At 49.0% G+C, this 21,978-nt stretch overlaps 2 protein-coding genes across 10 annotated transcripts in view; both read right to left on the bottom strand.

Moving 5' to 3' along the window:
• Positions 1-8,159, bottom strand: part of NFATC3 (nuclear factor of activated T cells 3) — a 117,219-nt gene extending 109,060 nt beyond the window's left edge. For both annotated transcript variants that reach the window (XM_032424590.1, XM_032424591.1), the window contains exon 1: positions 7,959-8,159. In XM_032424590.1, the coding sequence (XP_032280481.1) occupies positions 7,959-8,061 (103 nt within the window). In that variant the 5' untranslated portion in view covers positions 8,062-8,159. The remainder of the gene's footprint in view (positions 1-7,958) is intronic.
• A 274-nt stretch (positions 8,160-8,433) lies between these two features.
• Positions 8,434-21,978, bottom strand: part of DUS2 (dihydrouridine synthase 2) — a 54,381-nt gene continuing 40,836 nt past the window's right edge. For 7 of the 8 annotated variants that reach the window (XM_032424600.1, XM_032424594.1, XM_032424593.1 and 4 more), the window contains 7 exons: positions 21,375-21,461; positions 19,871-20,039; positions 17,664-17,785; positions 16,268-16,417; positions 15,424-15,511; positions 14,233-14,306; positions 8,434-13,993 (listed from right to left, as the gene is read on the bottom strand). In XM_032424600.1, coding sequence (XP_032280491.1) covers positions 13,756-13,993; positions 14,233-14,306; positions 15,424-15,511; positions 16,268-16,417; positions 17,664-17,785; positions 19,871-20,039; positions 21,375-21,461 — 928 coding nt within the window. In that variant the 3' untranslated portion in view covers positions 8,434-13,755. Of the gene's footprint in view, positions 13,994-14,232; positions 14,307-14,441; positions 14,483-15,423; positions 15,512-16,267; positions 16,418-17,663; positions 17,786-19,870; positions 20,040-21,374; positions 21,462-21,978 lie in introns of all 8 variants that reach the window. The other variant, XR_004301816.1, reaches the window with a different exon arrangement.

Here is a 21,978-nt window from a genome sequence, read left to right as displayed (position 1 = left end):
TTTTAAAAGATTTTTATTTACTTATTTGAGAGAGCTTGCCCAAGCATGCAGGGCAGAGGGGCAGAAGAAGGAGAGAAGCAGACTCCCTACTGAGCCCTGAGCCTGATCCCAGACAGGAGATCACTAACTGAGCCTACGAGGAGCCCAGCTAAACCTTTTTTTTTTTTTTTTTTTTAATTACATGCAACAGCAAATCCTATTAACTTTATAACACTATTTTATTTTGTTGTTGTTTTAAGTAGGTTCCACACCCAGCAAGGAGCCTAATGCAGGGCTAGAACTCAGGACCCCAGATCCAGACCTGAGCTCTGGATGCTTAACCAACTGAGCCACCCAGGTGCCCCTCATAATGCCATTTTAAAACATTTTTCCTATCCTAATCTAAGACCTTAAGGAACTTGAAGAGTTTCTGAATGTCATTTTTTAAACTTTCTATTATGGAAATTTTAAAACATACAAAAAATACAGAAAATATTACAATAAACTCTCATATAGCCATCATCTAGCTTCAACAATTTTTTTTAAAGATTTTACGTATTTATTTGAGAGACAGCATTTGTGCATGAGCGGGGTGGGGGAAGGGGCAGAGGGAGAAGACTCCCTGCTGAGCAGGCGGGAGGGTGGCTCGATCCCAGGACCCCGAGACCATGACCTGAGCTGAAGGCAGATGCTTAACCAACTGAGCCACCCAAGGGCCCCCAACAATCTTTTTTTTTTGCGTTTACTTTTTTTTTTTTTAAGTAATCTCTACACCCAAGGTAGGGCTTGAACTCATGACCCCGAGATCAATCAAGAGTCATATGCTCTTCCAACTGAGCCAGGCAGGTGCCCCTAGCTTCAACAACTTTTGAATATGATTTTTTTCCCGTCATTTTTATTTAACAACCTTTTTTATTTATTTTTTTATTTTAAGATTTTATTTATTTGACAGAGAGAGAGAGTGAGAGCAGGAACACAAGCAGGGGGAGTGGGAGAGGGATAAGCAGGCTTCCTGCGGAGCAGGGAGCCGGGTGCAGGGCTCAATCCCAGAACCCTGGGATCATGACCTGAGCTGAAGGCAGATGCTTAACGACTGAGCCACCTAGGCGTCCCTAACAACCTTTTTTAAAACAATACTGAAAAATATTTACATTTAAGTACAACTCACAAACTGTCCATTAAAGTGTTCTGGCTAATGATTAATCACCTTGATGGGAAAAAATGTTTTTAGAAATATTTTTTCATATGATATAAATTAACATTACTGAAAAGTTATTACTCAATATTAATTCCAAAGCTCATTTAATCCTATTTTCTAATTAAAATAAACAGCAAAGCTGATAAAAATTTACCACAGAGGGGCACCAGGGTGGCTCAGTCGGTTAAGAGGCTGCCTTCAGCTCAGGTCGCGATCTCTGGATCCTGGGATAAGCCCGCGTGGGGCTTCCTGCTCAGCAGGGAGTCTGCTTCTCTCTCTCTCTCTCTCTCTCCCTCTGCCCCTCCCCACCGCTGGTTCTCTCTCTCTCAAATAAATAAATAAATAAAATTTAAAAAGAATTTTACCACAGAGTTTAGAAATATAAAAATTATTTTAAGACACTGAAAATGTATTGAAAAAAATTAAAACTGTCACCTGCTTCTGTAACATAAGACATATCCAAACTTTACATTTTGTAGGAAAATGGAGCATTCAAAGTTACTTCTCCTGTGTACCAGAGATTTTCTGACTTTCATAGACATGTAGTTCCTTTGCACACAGGATATCAACATAACTAGAACTGACCCAATGATTAAATTTCAGGTAGCAACTCAAGGAAAGTTCATAGACCATACTACTTGAATCTTACAGGTCCAATTGTTCCTCTCTTCTAAAGTCTACTGAATTCAGGCAAGCAGGTGAGAGCCATCCACTATACTTATATAAACATTATCTGAAATGCTAAAATATATGCAGATCCATACTACGTTTGAGTTAAAATTATGGCTATTAAAATGCTTACTCCTGCTTGTGACTCTCCTAAAGCCTCCATGAACAAACTCACTCCTCTTAAATTCCACTGTTACTTGAACCTCATATGGCATGCCTGGCCAAATTTGATGACTTGGATTTTGTTTTAGAAGCCAGGCTTACTGCCAAGTCCGCTGTGTCTACTCCCCTGACCCACCAGGACAGCTTTAGACAACACCTCCCTTATTTATGTTACTGCTGTGAGCAGTCATACTGCAGCTTACTATCAAATGAGGCTCAACCTACTCGGGTTTCCTACCTCTTAAGAGTAATACGACTGACTTCACCTTATTATGGTTTCCTCAACCCCACCTCTTATTTAAAATAAAACATCACCATACTGAATCATCAACTACTCAATACTAATAAGGAAAGTAAAGGACACATTAAACTTCAGTATAATATAAACTTCAGTAAAACTTCATCATAAATGATCAGTAACACAACTGCTTATCTTCTCTTAGTAGGCTTCCATTTTATATATCAGTACTTTATTACATTCTCTAAAGAAAAACACTTTTCACATTTTCTTACCAAAAATGTCTTTATGATCACACTTCATTGAAAAAATAAAGAGCAAAACTCAAAAGCAGAGCTTGGGATATGCCCTCAATAAAAATACATACAATTACGGGCAAAGTTTACTGGTTGTCACAGGAAGGCAAGTCATAACAATAAGCTGATTCTACAATTTACCTTAAATTAATACCTTAAATGCCCTTAAATGCTGAAGATACAGGCCTCACAAGACCCACAATTTCTTGGCCATGTACATAATACCCAAGTTTTAATTTTTATATCATGTAATATAACTACTACAGTATTACTTCTACTAAATTTAGAAAATATGCCAAAATGTCCCTTTTGTATTGGCAAATGGGAAAACCTAAGAAAATGCAGGTATAGCAGGTATAGCAATGCTCTTCCATTGATGAAATTTTAACGCAACATATGACACCTCCATCACAAAATTCTGCTAATACCCCCAGGAGCATCTACCCCTATCAGGAAGTATCAAAGAAACAGAATATTAGGGGCATCTGGGTGGCTCAGTCGTTAGGCATCTGCCTTCGGCTCAGGTCATGATCCCAGGGTCCTGGGGTCGAGCCCCGCATCGGGCTCCCTGCTCTGCAGGAAGCCTGCTTCTCCCTCTCCCACTCCCCCTGCTTGTGTTCCTTCTCTCGCTGTGTCTCTCTCTGTGTCAAATAAATAAATACAATCTTTAAAAAAATAAAAAAGAAAAAAATTTAAAAAAGAAACAGAATATTAAATTATTCTTCCAAGTGAAATACTGAAATATCTGTCAGTGACTCAATCACCAGATACATATTCTCACTGCATTCAAAAAAGCTGACCTATGGTATGAAACTAAGGCTCAGCAGTAATCATCTCCTCCTAGACACTACCTAATGCGCTACACACAAACACACCTTTAAATTTCTACAGGAAACCATAGAAGCAACTTCCCTTTTTCATACTGATTTAAATATCCAATTATACTTAGTATGGCTAGCAAATCAACCAACTTTCACACAATACTAACAGTTTAATTCCAGAAAGTAGAAAAACATAAAGGCAAGTGACCTTCAGCACTTTTATTTAGTAAAATATGAGAAATGAGGTTAACACTGAAAAGAATAACAGAAGAATATAGAGTAAAAATGTCTAAGACAAATATTACAACTTCTCTATGCAAGGTTTAAAATAACTGGATCTCCTATCTGCCCCTACTCACCCTCAGTGTTTTAGTTTAGCATAGAGAGAAGGGTCTAGGAAACAAGAGGAAATAAAAACCTATCGCGCGTGCGTGTGTGTGTGTGTGTGTGTGTGTGTTAAGAAATGTTAACTAACAGCACTTAATGAGCACTACTGGACCAAAAACTGTGCTAAGAGTTTTAAATACCTTATCTCATTTGACATAGATAAAACAAAAACTTTGAGTAAAAATTATCAATAGAAACTGAAAAGTGAGAAAATTATCTGAGACAGTTAAATTATAAAAAACACATGAATCAGGGTGCCTGGGTGGCTCAGATGGTTAAGCGTCTGCCTTTGGCTCAGGTCATGATCGCGGGGTCCTGGGGTGGAGTCCTGCGTCAGGCTCCCTGCTCAGTGAGGAGCCTGCTTCTCCCTCTGCCTCTCTCTCTTTCTCTCTCTCTGTCTCTCATGAATAAATAAATAAAATCTTAAAAGAAAAAACAAAACATGAATCAGATTTTCAAGCACTACACAAAGAACACTACAAATTAAAGACTTTGATGATCATCTAGGAAAAGTTCCTCAGATTTACATAGGAAAAAGTTGTGTATTAAAGTGATATCCAACAAAATTACACATCTTATCCTAAAGCAAATTTCTTACAAAAATACATATTGTATCTAAGATATTTCTCCCCTCTTAAAAAGCAGCAGTAGAAAAGATATTATGCAGTCAGTATATGGCACACACTCCTTCCAGTGACTCTCATTCAGGACTAGAAAGTCAATATTTAATAATGGACCAGCCCTGAGAGTGAAACTTTGAATTTGAAAAGATTATTATAACATCAAACTAAATTAGAGATACACAATCAGTACCCTCAAATAAAGCACCAGAAGCTGCCCTTTATAATGGCAAATAATGTTAGTGAAAGGCATTAAACACTTACCAACTTAAAATTTTCTATTTACTACTGAAGTATATCTTCATTTTAAAGCAAGGTATTAAGAAAATTTAAACAAAATAGTTTGATTCATTTTTAACTGAAAAAAATCAAAACTAGCCTCATTGCTAAGGACTCCAGGGTCTTAAATTTTCTTTAATGGAAAAAATCTCAAAACACCTCCCAAAGCAATAATCTTAAAAACTCAGTCATAAATGTATCCGACATTATCAAGTATCAAAACATCTAATTTGTACTTTAACAAGCTTTCTCTTAGAACATTCACTAAATTCAGCCCCTCTGTTTATCCTCAGTTCCCATCCATTATCCCTTCCTCCAAATATTTTTCAGAAATCTTCTGTATGGAAATTTACATGTGATACAAATACTCTCAAACCCTCAAAGAGATGGAAAACCTTCAGCCCCAAATTCCTAGATCTGCTGTCTTATGGGACCGACCACTAAAAGCGAATGAATTGAAACAAGTCTCATCAACTTCCTCTACCACAAAAAAAGTAAGCTCAAAACTTAACCGGTATTTATTCACTAATTCAACAAATACTGGGTGCCCACTTATGTTAAAGGCACTATGCTAGGCATCGATCATACAACTATGAACAAAATATAGACATCATCCCTGCCTTCATGAAACCTTCGATCCAGTAAGGAAGAAAATCCATAAACATGTAAACACACTGATATAACCCCATACTGGTCTTAATTCTGCCAAGCAATTTTATTCTCATGGCTCACTCTACTGCCTATTACCATCCTAAAAGCATGTCAGTTAATCTACTTGTTCCTTCAAACTACACACGCATAGAGGCGCCTGGGTGGCTCAGTTGGTTAAGCGACAGCCTTTGGCTCAGGTCTTGATCCCAGGAAACAAGAGGAAATAAAAAAGAACCAAGTCCCCTGCTGGGCTCCCTGCTCATCGGGGAGCCTGCTTCTCCTCTCCCTCTGCCTCTCACCCTGCTTGTGCATGCATTCTTGCTCTCTCTCTGTCAAGTAAATAAATAAAATATTCAAACTACACACTCATAATTATGCTTATTAAAACGAAAACTAATTTTGTGAACAAATAATTTTGAATATATAACACATCCTTCTCAGAATTTTTAAATTAGCTGCTAAGTGTTCATAGCAGCACTATTCACAATAACCAAAGGCAGTTAACAGCCCAAGTGTCCATCAATGGAGGAATGGATAAACTGGGGTATATATACAATAGAATATTATTCAGCCATAAAGACGAATGAAGTAACGATGCATTCTACAACATGGATGAACCATGAAATACTATGCTAAGTGAAAGAAGCCAAACACCTTTATATGATACCATTTACACAAAATATCCAGAATTGCTAAATCCATTCAAACAAATCCCAGATTAGGGACTGGGCAGCCAGGGAGTGGGAGAAAACAAGGGAGAATGAGGAACAACTACTTAAATAGGTTTGGGGCTTCCTTCTGGAGTGATGAAAATGTTTTGGAACTAGATAGAAGAGGTTGCACAACATTGTCAATGAATTAAATGCCACTGAATTGCTCACTTTAAAATGGGTATGTCATGTGTATTTCACCTTAACTGGGGACCAAAAAAAAAAAAAAAACCCTTTAAAAATACAGCTATCCCAATATTTTAAAGTGGACTTTTTATCAAATAAAACTGCTCAAGTTTAAATTTGGGAATTTCATTTATAAGTCAAGTTTCAAACTTTAACTCCTTCTAGACCCATTTCAGTATCAAAATGGTTTTTGGGGTTTTATGGCAAAAATCATTTCTTAAAAAGCTGTTTTCATAGCTCTTAAATGCTATCCATTTTTTTGGATGTACATACAATTCCTACTTACATAAGGACACTCCTTTATTGATCATGAATTTGGTATATAACATGCTCTAATCAAGTCTGTGCTCAAGAAAAGTCTGCGGATATCACCAACTGTTTATCTTCTTTATAATAAAAATACTCATTAAAAAGGTCTGTTTTTATTAAATCCCAATAATCTAAACACACAATTCATTGCTACTCTCTCCACAAATGCCACTTTTCCTGTTTCTACCTATGTTGTAACACATACCACCATGCAGTCAGCCTGGGGGCATAAATATTTGGGTTATGTGTCCCCCTCCCATTTCCCAAGCTCCTTGAGGGGCCTCAGGCCTTTTTTGCATCCAACACAACACTACAAAGTACCTAACAGTATCTTCAACCTAATAGGTGCTCAAACAACGCCTGTGGAATTGAAATAAACTCAGGCAACAAATAACTATTGTAAATTACTATGCTGAAAAAGACAACATATAAACACTAAAAGGGCTGATAAAACAAATACTGTCCAAAAAATCCTTTAGCTTTCACGTTCAGATATGTTTTTCAGTGCAATGGAACATCAATATGATCATGAAGTAATTCATCTAATACCCAGAAAGAATAAATAGGGATTAGTCTTATCCATCTCTCTTTTGAAGTTCGCCTGCATATGCAATAGGGAAACTGAACTTAATGAACCACAGTATTCCAAACCAGGTCACAGGAGAGCTCTTAGTCCCCAGCCATCCTGTTTCTATTTCCTGATTGGTCTGACCTCCAAGCATTATGGTGCCCAATCTTCCCAATTCACGACCTCCTCTAAAACATCTTCTGCGGTGAGCTTTTAATTAAAATAAAGACTGAGTTCCAGAACTTTCTAGAATTATGAACAAGGCACCCCACTTTTTTTTAATCTTCCGAAACATTTTGCTCAAGAAAAGAAATCCAGTTTGCAAAAAGTCCCGTTATAGTTACACTTCGAATTAAACGTGGGCCATCAACTTGCACAAGTGTTAACCCAATGGCATTTCTCTCCTAACAAAGTAGATTTAAACAGACATGTGCACGAATTTTTGAGAACTCCTACATCTCAAGCATGTGCACCTTTCAAATAAAAAATGTTAAAAACCTGGGATAGATGAAAAGCCAAGTGCGCTTACACTTCACAGGGACAGCTTTTTCTCCGCACCACGCTGGCAAAGCAGCGACAACCAGACGCCACTTGGGCAACGGCCCCGACCCTCGGCCTCCAAACCGCAGGCGTCCACTGGCCACAAGCGTCCCGGAGTCGAGTTCCCCACTAGTTCGCTTCCAGCCAAGCCCGCGGCCACTTCCACGTCGCTGCGACCCACACGCCTCTTCAGCAATTTAAATCCGCTCTTCACTCACCGCACGCACAAACACACACACACGGTGTTACTAATCCCGGGACAACCAAGGGACCAGGGAAGGGACGAGCTCGTGCGAACCAGGAGAGGAGGGGACGCTCCCCGGTCCCGCCCGGCCCGGCACCCACCTGCAGGCCGCGAGCCCGAGGGCGGCGGCGCCGGCGCCCCGTCCTCGCCAAAGACGAGTTTGAAGTCGAGCTCGTCGTGGGCGCCACAGTTTGCAGTAGTCATCGGCGTGGCCCAGGGTGCTGCGGCTCCTCCTGTGGCGGCGGCGGCGACGGAGGCGGCGGCGGCGGCGGCGGCGGCGGCAGCTCCTCAGCGCCGCTTCATGCCGGGCCGCGCGGGCCAGGAGGTCGCGGCTCCGCGGCAAAGTTTCCGGGCGGGGACCGTGACACCGAGCGTTCCGTTCCGAACTCGAGAGCTGGCCGCGCGCCGAGTCGCACCAGGAGCCGCCGCCACAGCCTGTCGCTACTGCCTAAGCCGCCACGGCCGCCTTAGCCGATATTCCCCGCCCCCCAACACCCGCCGCCGCCGCCAGCGCGTTGCCGCGCCGTGTAGCACGCCTAACCCCGCCCCCTACTGCGCGCCCATCCGACCGTGCTGCCCATCGGCCACTGGCGCCCCTGCTCGCCCGATGGCTCCGCCCCCCTCGCCGGCCTACCGCGTGATTCCCTCTCGGGGAGGAGGAAGTCACGTGCACAGAGAGTTGGATGGCCCCATTAGCTCTTGGGAGTTGTAGTTTGGCCGCTATTCTCTCCTTAACTTCTAAACCAGGGCCCTCTTAATTGGATTGAGTGCAATCCAATCCACCCGCCAATCGAAGATCCCTTTCCTTATTGGGCAGAGCTCACGTTGAGTGGGGTTATGGGTTTGGAGACGGGCGGCTGAAATGTTGCTCTGATGGCTGGGTTTGGGGACGGTGTCAGTGCCGGAGAGGGTTACGTGAACGCCACTTACACGCTCATCCCGCCACCCCAACCCTAATGGCGGAGTCTAGGGAAGGCAGGGCCGGGCCGAGCCTCCAGCTAAGGTGGGGCGGAGCCGGAGGAGACCTGCGCAGCCTGAGGAGTCCCGAGTCTCAGCTCAACAATGCAGACCCACCCCTTCGGGGCGGGGCCCGCGCCGGGTGGCTGCGCCTTTGTCTGTCCCTACGAGCTGGCAGCTGCTCTCTGGAGGACAGCCGGCGCATTCGAGGCCTCGGCAAAGCCCCACCAGCAAGGTCGGTCCATTGCTGGAAGTCGAAGCCGATTGAACCAGAAGGCCCGTCGTGAACTCGCACCACTCATGGGCTCGATGACCTTAGCATCCCGGTGCACATCCGTGAAAGCGGGAGGACCCGCTACCCAAACTGAGTGGTTGTTAACGGAGAGGAAGTGACACTGTGTCTGAAGAACTGTTTTTCGCTCTCGGTCCCTCCCCAGAGCGCCTCTCTTCCCTTGAGACCCAGGACGCCTCCTCCTGGGCCTGGGGTGGCAGCCGTGCCAGGGGACGCTGAGCCTGGCTTGTTTACTTAGGGCTCTTTCAAGACGCAGGGTGGACCAGGAGCTGGGAAAAGTAGCACTGACCTACTTCCCTAGCTCCAGGCCCCACAGGGCATAGTATCTCTAGAAGCAAGTTGCTGTAGGAACTCAGGGCACTAGGTCTCAGAGACTTGGGTGCAGGTGCAAGGGCCCAGGCACTCACCCACAAAAAGGCGAAGAGGACAAAGTGGAATGCTTTGTAGAAAGGTCTCAATATATGGACTGATACCTGAGCTACCAGGGAGCCCTAAGGAAGGCCTAAGTAGGCTTTGGGTCAGGAGGACAGGTAATGTCCAGAGTAGATGAGATGTTCATCTTGGATTGGTACATCCCTGAGGTCAGAAAATTTTTCCTGCTCAATGCTCTGTACACATACCTGAGCTGGACCTAGAGAAGCAGAGATAAATTAGTCGCCCTTCAGGGGTTGGGGAGAGGAGGCCAGCAAGTCTATAATCACTGTGCAAAGAGATTAGGGATGTGCCAGGATCTCCAGAAAGTTTCATAATCCCCCAGGGTTGCAGGGCCTCCACAGGGCTAAGTAGGAATTGGAAAGATGGCTGAGAGGTGAGGAAGATGATTCCAGGCAGAGGACAGATTTCCAAAAACTCAGAAATCAGAAAGCACAGGCAGTGAGCAGAAGCCAAAGGTAAGGCCAGATGAATGGGAAGAGTGCTATAGGCCACTGCAAAGTATCTAGACTTTATCCTGAGGGCAGTAGGGAGCCATAGAAGGATTTAGAGCAAGGAACTTACATATTCAGAATTCTGGGGGAGGGGGAGGTTAGGGACAGAAGAAAATAACAGGGGACAAAGAGAGGGAGTAAACAGCATTTTGTGGGTGAAATATCCTCCTAATGAGCAATTTCAGGATGTGTTGTCGTCCCCCTGCCTAGACCTCCCCCCAACATACTTCCCTAGGTTATCATCTGGATTGAGAAAACGGACCTTTATCTATCCCCTCTGTCCTCCAAACCAGGGGTTCAACTAGCCAGGCCAGGGGGGAATGCAAGAGGGAGAGCTGGACCTGTCAGTCCCATCACTGGGAAGAGACCACACACAGAAGCTAGAGAGGCCTTGAAAAATTCACCCATTCACCAAATGCATCCATCTGTGCATCTGTGATCCATCCATCTGTGTTTCCCCACCACTGTGCAGCTGGAGAACACTTGGACAGGGTTACATCTTAGGAAGGTTTCTGGTCTGGAGGAAACTGAGAACTCTAACCTGGACTGATAAGGGCTGGAGCCACGGTGGGCACTGACTGCAGAAAGAGTGTCGCTGCCCTTGCTCAGAAGGGCAGCAATGGCTAAGAGCTCTGCAGGCTGGGACTATCCTGTCCCACTCACACACACCGGTACATTTTCTCTCCACCCCTTTTCCTCAGCCAGGATCTCCCCTATCAGCTCTTCCTCGGGCCAGCTAGAAAGCTCTTGTAGATGGCAGGAGGTCATCTGACCTGCCTCCAGCCTTCCGAGAGCCCCGTGAAACCAGGAGGCCAGGGGACTACTGCAGTAGATAGGACTCCAGACTCATGGACAAGGACTATGTGGGTCCCTGTATACCCTTTCTCACTCCTGTGTGAATGCGAGCCAGGCCTGAGATTTAGGGAAAGCCATTACCTTCATCAGCTGCCATAGGTCTGGTCCTGAGCCCCCGATGTTGAAAGCTCTCCTGCAGCCTCTGAGCCATGGGATGGTACAGCTTAGCTTAGCCCAGCCCAGCCCCTTTTGTTCCACATTAGGGGAAACAGGAGCCTTGGAGGAAAGTCAGGGTTTAGAAAAGTTCTTTCTTTCCATGCCACATATCCCATTCAACAAGCTTGTCTGATTCTTCTTTTATTCCTGCTCCCCTCACCCACACCAAGGCTGGCCGTGGCGGACACAAGAACTGCCCTTGAGTAGCTCCCAATCTGGGCAGAGGCAATACCCGCCAACTCCAATTGAAGAAAGCTGGTTGCTGAGGTCAGCACAGGGTGCTGAGAAGACAGGGTCAGCACTTTGTTCTCAGATACTAGGCTGAGGAATTTGGACTTGATCCAGAAGGCAGTGGAGAGCCACAGAAGAGTTCTGAGCAGGACTGACACCTGGAAGGAACTAAGTGTGCAGGGCTAAGAGATTCCCCACTCATCTCTGCACGAAGTCCAGTCTTCTTGCCTCGGCCTTCGGAAGGTGTGCCCCACCCCCTCCAGCTTTACTCATCCCTCCCTCTCATGCTCAAAACCATGTATCCCCAAAATGTGATGAGCTAAGAGGAAGTCCTCAGTCTAGGTGGCTGGAATGGATGAATACATGTTGTGGACACTAGCCCACAGAGGGGTTTGGGCATCTAAGTGGCCACCTAAGTGGGCATGGTGAGAACAATGAGTGGAGCTTTCAGACCTGACTGGGCCCTCCCAGCTGGTCCCAGACTTGGGCAGGTCACTCTGAGACCAGCGCAGGCATCACTGAAGTATGCTAATGTGAGACTATTTGAGAGCCAACATATCCTAGGATCTTTGCCAGATATCCTCAGTTATGGAACACACATGAACCCCTCTCCACCTGCTCCCCTGTGAATGGCCCTCTCCCCAGTGCTTTTCCTGGGCCCTCTAAGTTCCCATACTCCACCTCTATTTGTTTTTTTTCCAGCCTCTGTCTTAACAGCTGACCTCCACCCCTGCCTCTCTTTCCCCATAGCCCCGAAATAAACCTAACCCCACCAGAGAAGGGGCTTCCCCAGGGAAAGCACCCTGGTGGGAGAAGAGGCCTGAGGGTACAGCCCAACCCCACAGAAGTGGATCTTTAGACTTGGTATTTGGTCACCACAGGGTCCTTCCACAAGCTCTGACTAGCTCAGGATGCCCAGGAGTCCACGGGGGCCTCTCTGTCTGCCCTGTTCCAGTTGGGATATGAGGAAAGACAAAGGGGGCATTTTAACTGAGACAGGTTTTTTGTGAGAAAAATCAGACAGAAATTGTGCCTAAAGCTTGATACTGAGACTGGACCAAGCCTCAGCTGTCTCCTGGGTGGGGTCCCTTCTCTTAGAGCACTAGTCTAGGAAGCTAGGGCAGCCCCAGCATGGAGTGACCCCATTAGCCACACAGTGCCCTATCACAGGCCTATTTATCCTCCAGCCAACCTCCTGCAAGCAGAGAGCAGCTGATCTCCCTCTCAGAGGAGGGCCCTCAGGCCCAAAGAGCACTAGAAGTGACTTGCCCAAGGTCAGACCGCAATGGGCCCTGGGAGGCGGCTGGTAGTGCATACAGAAGAACAAGTGTGCAGGGAGGGGCGACTCCGGGACTGAGACAGGCCTCACCTGCCTGATCTTTCACTCTGGCCACCAGGGCCAGGGGCTGCTGGCTGGCATAGGGTCCTGACCCCAGGGACATGAGAGAAACATGGCCTTGGCCTGGAGGGGAACGCCCCTCCCCACAGAACTTGGAAAAGGGGAGGAGAAGTAGTGTGTTTACAGTGGAGGAAGCGGGGGTGGTGCAGGGCAGGGACCTTTGGCCAGAACGCCCCTCCCAGTAAGAGGGGGAGGCCCCATGAGATGTGGTAGCCGTTTGTTTGCTTCTCACTGCCAAGAGGAAATTAAAGAGAATCTGCCACTTCCTTCCGGCCCAAGTGGGATAGTGGGGGCTGGTGGCAGGCAGTGGCGTGGGTGGGCACTTGTAAGGGCCCCAAACTGCTGGCATCAGCAACATGTGTCCTCAGTGTCCCCTGTCTGGAGCAGAGACCTCATCAGGTCTGGGCTCCAGCCAGCTGGGGATCAAACCCAGGACCCCCCCACACTCACCTGAGCCGGTCCCTTCCCGGAGCACCAATACCCTAATTGTTCCCCAGATTCTATGGCACCTCTCATCATGAAAGTTAATTGATGGGTAGTACCTCAGGTTTGCCATCAGCAGAATGGGCTTCTTGGGCCTTCCTGGCTCAGCCCAAGTCCTATGAGCATTAAAGATGATACCCCGCCCCCCATTTCCAACCAGACCCATAAGGATGGGCAGGGGATATGCTTTAGGGAGCTGCAGCTCTGCACAGAGGGTGGGAATAAAAGAATTATGCCAGGCCACGAGTCTGTGTGTGAAGATGCCCAAGGCTAAAGCAGCCAGCCGTGGGTAACGGTAGGGGGATCTTTATTGCACTGTACCAATGTCAGGTTGAGGAGGTGCCACCTGAGAAGCTCCTGTTTTCAAAGAAAATACTGAGGTCACAGGGAATTTGGCCTTGCTACTCAGACCCACCAAAAGAGATGTGCACCCTAGGCACCCTTTAGCCTGTGCTCCAGGCTGATGGCCCAGGTCAGGACCTCTTAACTCCTGCCAGGAACAGTCAGAGAACTGTCCAGTGGCATCTGGTTCATGCTCTGCACCCACAGACATCTTACGGCCAGGCTCCTGAAGCAGGTGACCAAGGTAGGGACAATGGTCACCAGCCTTCCAGGGGGCTCTCTTCACCACTTCCCAAGGCCACAAAGAGCTTCTTGCACAGCTCCCCAGGCACTGCTTGCTCCTGATTTCTCAGACCCCCAGGGTCTTGGTCAGTGGCCTCCCGCTTGCGTTTGTGCCATGAGGGGCTCTCCTCGCCCAGCCGACCCTCAGGGAGGCCCCGGCTCCGCAGACAGACGATGGCTGCAGCCTGCTCCGCCAATTTCTTAGACTTGTCCCTGGGCAGACGAGGCATGGGACAATAAGGCAGGTAGGTAGGCAGGCTGGTTGCAGGACGAGAGGCTGAAAAGGCCTGACTCTATACACCCTTGGCAAAGACTCTGACAAAATTGAGGAAGGGGGTGATGGCCCAGGGATGCCACTGCCCAGGTACACCATCCTCCCCAAACCCTCCTCGGCCAAGGCTAGGCTCAGGCCCCTCATCCCACGCCCCAAGCCCACTGATGAAGAAACTCACCACAAGGTGGACTGGTACTTTTGCTCAGCAACAGTCACAACAGAGCAGAAGAGGCGATCCAGGGGGCGCTGAACCTGGTGCAAAGAAAGGAAAGGAAACAGGGATGGCTGCATGGGGGCAAGAGGAATGAGCCCTGGGGCTCACCTGCCAGGATCACGTGGAAGACAGAAAAAGGGAAGTACTTCCCACCTAAGTTAAATGAAGGCTACCTGTGTCACATGCTCCTCCCCAGCAGAAGTGCCTGGTACATCTGCCAAGGAAGAAAGGCAGATACATAAACAGGCAATGACATTCTAGTGTGTCAGGAGTTCAATCATGTCCCTAAGCAAAGGGCCATCAGAGTCCTTAGCTGCGCGTGACCAAGGATCCTGCTCCTACTGACATCTGGATGGGCCAGGTCACCCAACATGAGGAGGAATTCACCAGATGGCAACGGGGTGAGAGGGGGCAAGGGAAGGTACACTTGGCAGAGCAACCACGTGATATGGCTGGACAGAGAGCTGAGTGGATGAGAGAGGAAGCAGAAAGGCATGAGGGGAACCTTGTGCTCTGTGCTGAGGTGCTAGGGCTTGATCCCATAGGCACTGGGGAGAGGATGAGGACTTGAGCAGGGAGGCAGAGGTCAGATTTGTTCTGGAAAAGTCACTCTGGGAGAGGGGAACACAAGTCCTAGAAGTAGATCAGAGGTCAGAAGGCCAGTCCAGAAGAGACAGAGCAGCCTAAATAAGGCATGGCCATGGGGACCAAAGGAGGTGAAGAAAGACTGTCTTAAAGTTTCCACCAAGGGGCCTCAAGTCTAGGGCCCAATTCTGAGCCCCATTGGCTGAGGCCTGGTCCAAAAACATGTCTAACTTTTGGTTAAGTAAGCCAGCTGGTCCTTTCCAGAGAAGTCTCCCTAATCTAAGCAACACCACTGGCAGAGACTGGCCCAAGCGGCCCGTTAAGTAGGTCTCAAGTCCAGTTTTATGAAAGTGGCCAGAATTAGACAACAGGCCCACTCTCACAGGAAAGGTGCTATCATATTGGTCCAGCCGCCAGCAACCACTGCATGCTCATGGAGGGCAAAGCCAGGCTCCAGTCAAGCAGTCTGGAATTCAGGGTACAAGTTATGGGTGTGTTGGGGGTGATGGCACCAGCCATGGGGAGGCACTGTAGAGCTGGATGCAGGGCAGGCCACAGCCAGAAACTCACCGTGTCATACACAGGCTGTGCCAACTTCTCCTTCCGGCACCACTCCAGCAGGCACATTTTGGGGGTGATCTGGGGTGAGTATGCTCTCCTGGGGCAAGGAGAGGAAGGAGTCAGGGCTCGCCCACCATCACCACCAGGCTGCTGCCTTAGGATTCCTGTACTTATTCCCCTGAGCTCCCATTTCTGTCCCACCAGTGGTGTGGAGCCTGGATTCTACCTAAAGGGAAGATGGGCTTCAGCATGCTTGGGGAATTGGGATACGAAGTGAACTTCCAGCACTCTGAACTCTAGCCTGGAAAACAGCTTTCAACAGCCAAAAATTAAAGTCCAGGGGCACCTGGGTGGCTCAGTCGGTTAAGTGTTTGACTCTTGATCTCAGCTCAGGTCTTGATCTCAGGGTTGTGAGTTCAAGCCCCCCGCTGGGCTCCATGCTCAACATGGAGCCTATGTTAAAAAAAAAAAAAGAAGAAGAAGAAGGTCCAGTTTGCCTCTCAAGACAAGACAGAAGGGAGTGGGTGGGGGGGTGGGAATACAGGTGGCCATGCAATGGTCTGGGATCTAGCTCAGTACCCATCCTTATTAGGTCCCCTGAGTTGTGGGACAAGGTGGATCAAGGAAAAGGTGAAGCCTGGTCACCCCAGGACATCACCCACACCCCTGACAGTGCTGCCTTGGCCTTCAGTGACTGTCTTCCCTAAAGTGCCTTCTTTGGGATGCTGAAAAATGAGAACAAGGATCCAAACCAAGAAGACTTATGGTCCCTGAACTTGGCATTAACCATGTATAGCAAGTAGCAGCTGAGGGCATGGGCCCTGGCCAAGCTGAGGCCAACCTGGAGACCTACCGGTCAAACTTGACAGCCATCTTAATGACACCAGAGGGGTCTTCAGCTGGCTCCCCCACAGCCTCTGGGGTCCGGGCCAAGAGCTCAGCCCGCCGGGTATTTAGCTCCCGTGTCATCTCCTCGTAGAAGGCACCAAGACCAAAGGCCTCACTACGGAAGGACAAGCAGAGCGAGCCCTTTAGTGGACCCAGCATGCAGGAAACTACTGTAAGAGCCCAGGGCCTCACCACTGAGGCTCTCCCCGCCCCCCACGCGCACACACACACACACACAACCACCACTGAGACCTACCCCTGGGATCAGCCTGGACTGGCAGAGAGTGAATGTGAGACTCTGAGGCTGGACAGTGGAGGGCAGGCTGGGCTGGGTGGAAAAGGCTGTAAAGGTCACCTCTACCACCTGACCCCAGCCTCTCTTCCAAAGAGGAAAACACAGGCAAGTGTCCCCAGCCAGCAGTGAGCGAACTGACCTACACTGAAGAAGCGCCTGGGTTATACACAGCCCCATCCTCATGTGGGCCCAAGGGAGGAAGAGACAGAGGCCACGACCACTAAGTGGTTCCCCACTTCCTGACCCAGCCACAAGCAGTTAGGCCTAGCCTAACTGAGATACCACCCATAATTACAGAGTTATACTCTTTCTCTTAAACTCAGAAGACACCTGAGTCAAGCTGGTTAAGCTATGTGGGGTAGGGACAGAACCAACACCACAAGCCCAGGGTTGGGAAGAGAGTTCTGGCAACTCTTTTCCCTTCTAGGAAGCATATTGAGGGCTAAAGGATATTTGTTTGGATGGGTGCCTGGGCACAAGTGTGGTTTAGGAAAGTTTCTTTGAGGAGGGAGGAAACACACAGCGAGGAGGAAAGAACATTCAGGCAGAAGACCCAGTATGAGCATAGATGTGGAGCTGGGGAAATAGACAAATAGACAGGGGGCCACAGGAACAGGTACTAGGCCAGGTTGTGAGGAGCTATATCAAATGTAGAGGACCAAGCCTCCCAGACTGCAGAGTGATGGGTTGTGGGCACAGGCTCAGGCTAGGGGCTGGATTCTACAACCTCAACTCTCCTGACCACTGGGTCCTGATGGCCTGGTGTGTAACAGATCTGTTACTGGGAAAGCCCCTTCCTCCCCAAGAATTCCCAAGCCCAGCCCCCACATTCCTCCATCCTACTGGCACTCTACTTCCCCGGATTCTGCTGCGAGATCAGTCCAGGGATGGAAAGTTCCAAAGCTTTGTTAAGTATCCAATTCTGTGAGGTGAAACTGTGCCACCACCCCATCCTATACATCCACCTCCAGAAGCTGCATCCCTGGTCCCTGACAGTCAGTTTAGGGCTCATTATCAAGCCTGGCAACATCTGCAAGGAATGATGGACAGCCATTTCCCCTCTCACCAAATTTCCTGGGAAGACTGGGCTGCATGGAGCAACCTTCCCTGGGGCGACTCCAGCTGTTCTCGTAGCATCTGGCACAAGCAGTACTTGGTGTTGGTGTAGTGGTTCTCATACTGCACAGCCTGAGGGAAGAAACGGCATGAGCCCACTTGCCGCCCAGATAGGCCTGAGCTATGCCCTGATGGCAGAGAAAGGGGCTCCAAGGGGGCATCAGAGGTGCACTTGCAGCTGGGGCAATGTGAGCCCATAAGGAAAGCCACCTCCATCCTAGCCATCTACTCCTCCAATGAGGGGTACAAAGCTCGAGAGTCATAGCCCAGACCCAGGGTAAGGAGCACACTCGACCAGACAGCCTGAAGGACGTCCAGGTGTGTAGGGAGCCCTTCCTGCTTCAGCCACCACAGGCTGCCACAGAGGACCTGCTGCCCTTCCAGGGCAGGGACGGGGGGCAAGTCAAATTCCGCTGTGGCAGGAGCAGCACCAGGACAGGGGTGAGATTCTTCTATTTCTATACACGGTGGGTACCTTCCTTGCCCACATCTTAAATAACCTGTCTCCAATAGCCACCTGCATGGAAAAGCACAGCATCATGTACCAATCATGTTCACATGCTACTTGTCCCTTCATTGAGCTTCACAAGCCTCACAAGCGTGAGGTGCAGCTGTTACCACTACTCCTGACAAACACAGGCGCAGGGAGGCAAGCTGACTGCACCGGGAGACACTCTTAGAAGCCTGCCTGGCTGGGGCAGACAGAAAAGCACTGGGTGAGAGGGGCCCCAGGCCTCGCCCTCTACACTCTTCTAATATCTCCACCTGGGCCTATGTCTTCAGTGCCTGGGAAGGTGCCATGACACGCTGAGGACAAAGCAGAGATACGCTGGTAAGCCCCAGCTAGTGACAGGACTTTGATTCGCTTGTCTGGGACAGAAGGCACCTGGCTGTACCAGGAGCAGCCCTGCCTATGCTTGAAAGCCACTCCCATCCTCCAGGACAACAACTCTTGAGGAGCTGCCAAGGGACAGACTGAGTAGGAATGATAACATCACCTTTTACCCAGTGAGCAGTGCTGAGCGTATCTTCTCTGCTCGTGCCAGCCAGCTGCAAGAGCTAGACAGGTGGCCTGGGCTAAGGCAAGCCCCCCTTGTCTCTGGCTGACCCAGGGTACCGGAGAGCCTGGTAGTCAGCAACCTGCCCAACAGGACACCTGGAACCCAGGGGATGAGGGCTGTAGCATCAAGCAGGGAGGCTCCAGGACAGAAACTGCCCATCTCTAGACAGAAGCCTCAGGGCCTCCTACCATCCCCAGCTTGCACAGTCCTGGGGATACCCACATACCATGGGGGCCACGGCTGCCACAGGCATGGCCATGGCCTGAAGAGGGTATGGGCAGTCTGAGGATCTGAGAAGCTCCTGACCCTCCCAGGAGGGTGTGAGCCCCAGTATTGAAGAGGATGAGGGCTGGACTCTCTGCTCAGGCCCAACACACTGAAGAATTAGAAGTCCACTGACTCTCTCTGCCTGCAGACATTTGCAGCTAATAGAGTCTCACGGAATTCTAGGATTGTGCCAAAGGGACAGGGCAGGTGAACTGGTCCAAAAGTTCCTTTAGAGGGAAATGCCTCTCGCACTACCATCAAGCTCTCAGAGGAAGAGGCTGGTCCCTAAGGAGAGGGTTAAAGTTAGGCTGGTCCCTAAGTCAGAGGTTAAAGGATTCCGGGAATTAGCAAGAAAAGAGTTTTAGAAGTGATTCTGACTTATGACCAAAAAGAAGTCTCTACAGAGATAATCTGTCCTCAACAACAGTTACAACGGCCCCTCCTGGCTGTCAGGCGCCAGCCCTTTGGCATGGGTGTCTTCAGTGACACAGACCCCACTGTCATTGTGCATGCATGTATGTGGGGGGACGGGAGGATGAGAGAGAAAGAGAAAGATATCACATGTTTGGGCAGCATCCAGAATCCAGGAGTCCTTACTACGACCCCCACTCCTCGGAACCTTTCAAAGGAGGTGACAGTAGGGGCATGCCTCCCCAGCACACTCTCTTCACACCGCAGTCAGGGAGACCCAATGCTACATTACAAGAACTAAAAAGAAAAGGAGAGGAGCAACAGGGCTGCTGGTGGCTGGGGGCTCACCCAAGGTACTTTTTGCAGGAATATGGCAGACAGTGAGAAACGTTTCTTTTGAAAAAGTACATAGACGTACATATCGGATGTACTTCTGCATGACCTCTTCCAGGGGTCGCAGACCCTCCTTGAGAAAGATGGATGGGTTCCACATGGCAGCTCGGGCCACCATCACCGAAGAGGCTGCTGTGGCTTGTCGAAAGTCCTCTATGTCCAAATACTTTTGGATGTGGTCGTGAGATCCTCCACTGAAAGGCAACAGGGGAGTGAGAGGTGTCCCCATCCTTATACCAGCATTTTCAGAAAAAGGCAACTCCCAGAACTGCTACTCATTAACCGTGTGGCTTTGGCCAAATCCTTCATCTATGAGCACTTCAGGAAACTGGAGGTCATAACGCACACCCCACTTTGGGGTCAAGAACACCAAGTGAAATGACGCAGTGAAACAGCCTGAACCAGGCCTGGCCCGTAACAGGTCTCCCAGAGATTTTACCTTCCTTCCTCCTCATCCTAAAGCCAGCCCAAATCTGAAGACATGGGTCTGTAAGTAGATGTTGGGATCACAGGAAAACTCCCAGCCTGGGGCACCGATATACCTACTAATGGCTGGGTCAAAAACCACAGACGCAGTGGTGATTATGAGAGGAAGGAAGGAGGCCCAGTTTGGTTGCAATTTCCCTTCCTGCCACCCTGAAGCCCCAAGGGCCCCCGTGGAAACCGCTCTGTTTGTATCTGTTCCATTAGGAGTCAGGTGACAGCCTCAATCCTGAGACAGTGTTGTACGTATTGTGGGGAAGACCCTCAGGTGGCGGCAGCAGCATCAGGATCCAGGCTCTTGAGTAGTCCTACCTTCTCCAAGCCACGCCTACAACTCCTTGGCCTAGCGACAACCAGGCCTGGCTAACACCCCCAACCTTAGCTCCCTTGTTCCTTCCCACAGTCAGGCATGCCTATTGTCAGGGCTTTGGGGCTTTGGAACTTCTCTGTTCCCCTCCTGCCCTCGGGCTCTGTGCCATCCCCCGGTGCAAGGCTACGCTGGACTCCCGACTGGCCCACACAGCCAGCTCCCCAATGACAACTGAACACTGTCTTACTACTAAGCCTCTGGGCTGGTCACTGGTACCTCACAACTACCTGTCTCGGCTCCTGGTCCTGTAGCTGCCCAGAATGCTTTGAACTGTGACCTGCTTTATGCCCCCTAAGCCATACCTCTGTATGCTCTGGCTTGGGACTACTCACCCTACACCCTGCACACCTAACTCTGGGTGTGACATGACTTTCCCCTGGGCCTGCTTCAGCGGCCGCCTTCTCACTCTCCCTGTCCCCTGAACACTCCTTACCTCAACCCATCCATCAGAATGCCCTGCCTGCTGCATATCTATATCAGCCACTCACCAGAGGCCCGGGGACATGACAGGTACTTTTCAGCCTCATGCCCAACCTCATGTTTTTCTCCCACCTTTTTTTCCTTTTCCCTTGGATCATTTTTTAATGTTATCTGAGTCCATTTTTTGTATGTCAGCTCAAATCCCTCAGAGTGAGGTGGAGCATAAAACAGTAAATGATGAAGAAGAGAGGCTTACTTGGCTATGACAGGAATGGAGAGGGTTTCAGCAATGGCTTTGATGGCTTCACAGCTCACAGGGTGCTGAGGTCGTTCCTCCCGCTTCCTTGGAAATAAAGAAAAAAGATGGGGCCAAGGGCTGAGGCCATGTCACAGTTTGAACAGGATTACCTTAGCCAAACCCTACCGTCCTCCCTGCTGAACCTCAGAAAGGTCACACGGCCACGAAGGACAGGGTTCTGGGCCACAGAGGATGTCTCTCCATGACCTCTGTTGTAAGGGGCAGGAGCAGCATAAGACCCTGCTGGGAAGGCAAGTCCATCTCCTGCAGGCCTGTGGGTGAGGCATGGCAGAAGAGGGCTGGTATGGGTGGCCTGGCTCCCAAGGTCACACTGCCTTTCCCTAGCTTTCCCTCACCTCTGCCAGAGATGAGGACAGTGCTTTAAGAATGCTGCCCCTACTGTCCCAGTCCTGCCCTCCCTACGAGACTGGGAACAGCTGCTGCCCTCAGACTGGCCACTCCCACACAGCTGCCTATGTGGAGGCCAAGTTGGGCAGCTGATCCTGGGGAGAGGCACCTGGCACAGGGCAGATCCCACAGCCAGGACAGGCCACAGATCATG

The sequence above is a fragment of the Phoca vitulina genome, unplaced genomic scaffold (assembly GCF_004348235.1).
Source record: "Phoca vitulina isolate PV1807 unplaced genomic scaffold, GSC_HSeal_1.0 scaffold30, whole genome shotgun sequence".
Lineage (NCBI taxonomy): Eukaryota > Metazoa > Chordata > Mammalia > Carnivora > Phocidae > Phoca > Phoca vitulina.
Note: the sequence above shows the minus strand (reverse complement) of the source record. Positions and strands in the feature narration are given on the sequence as shown.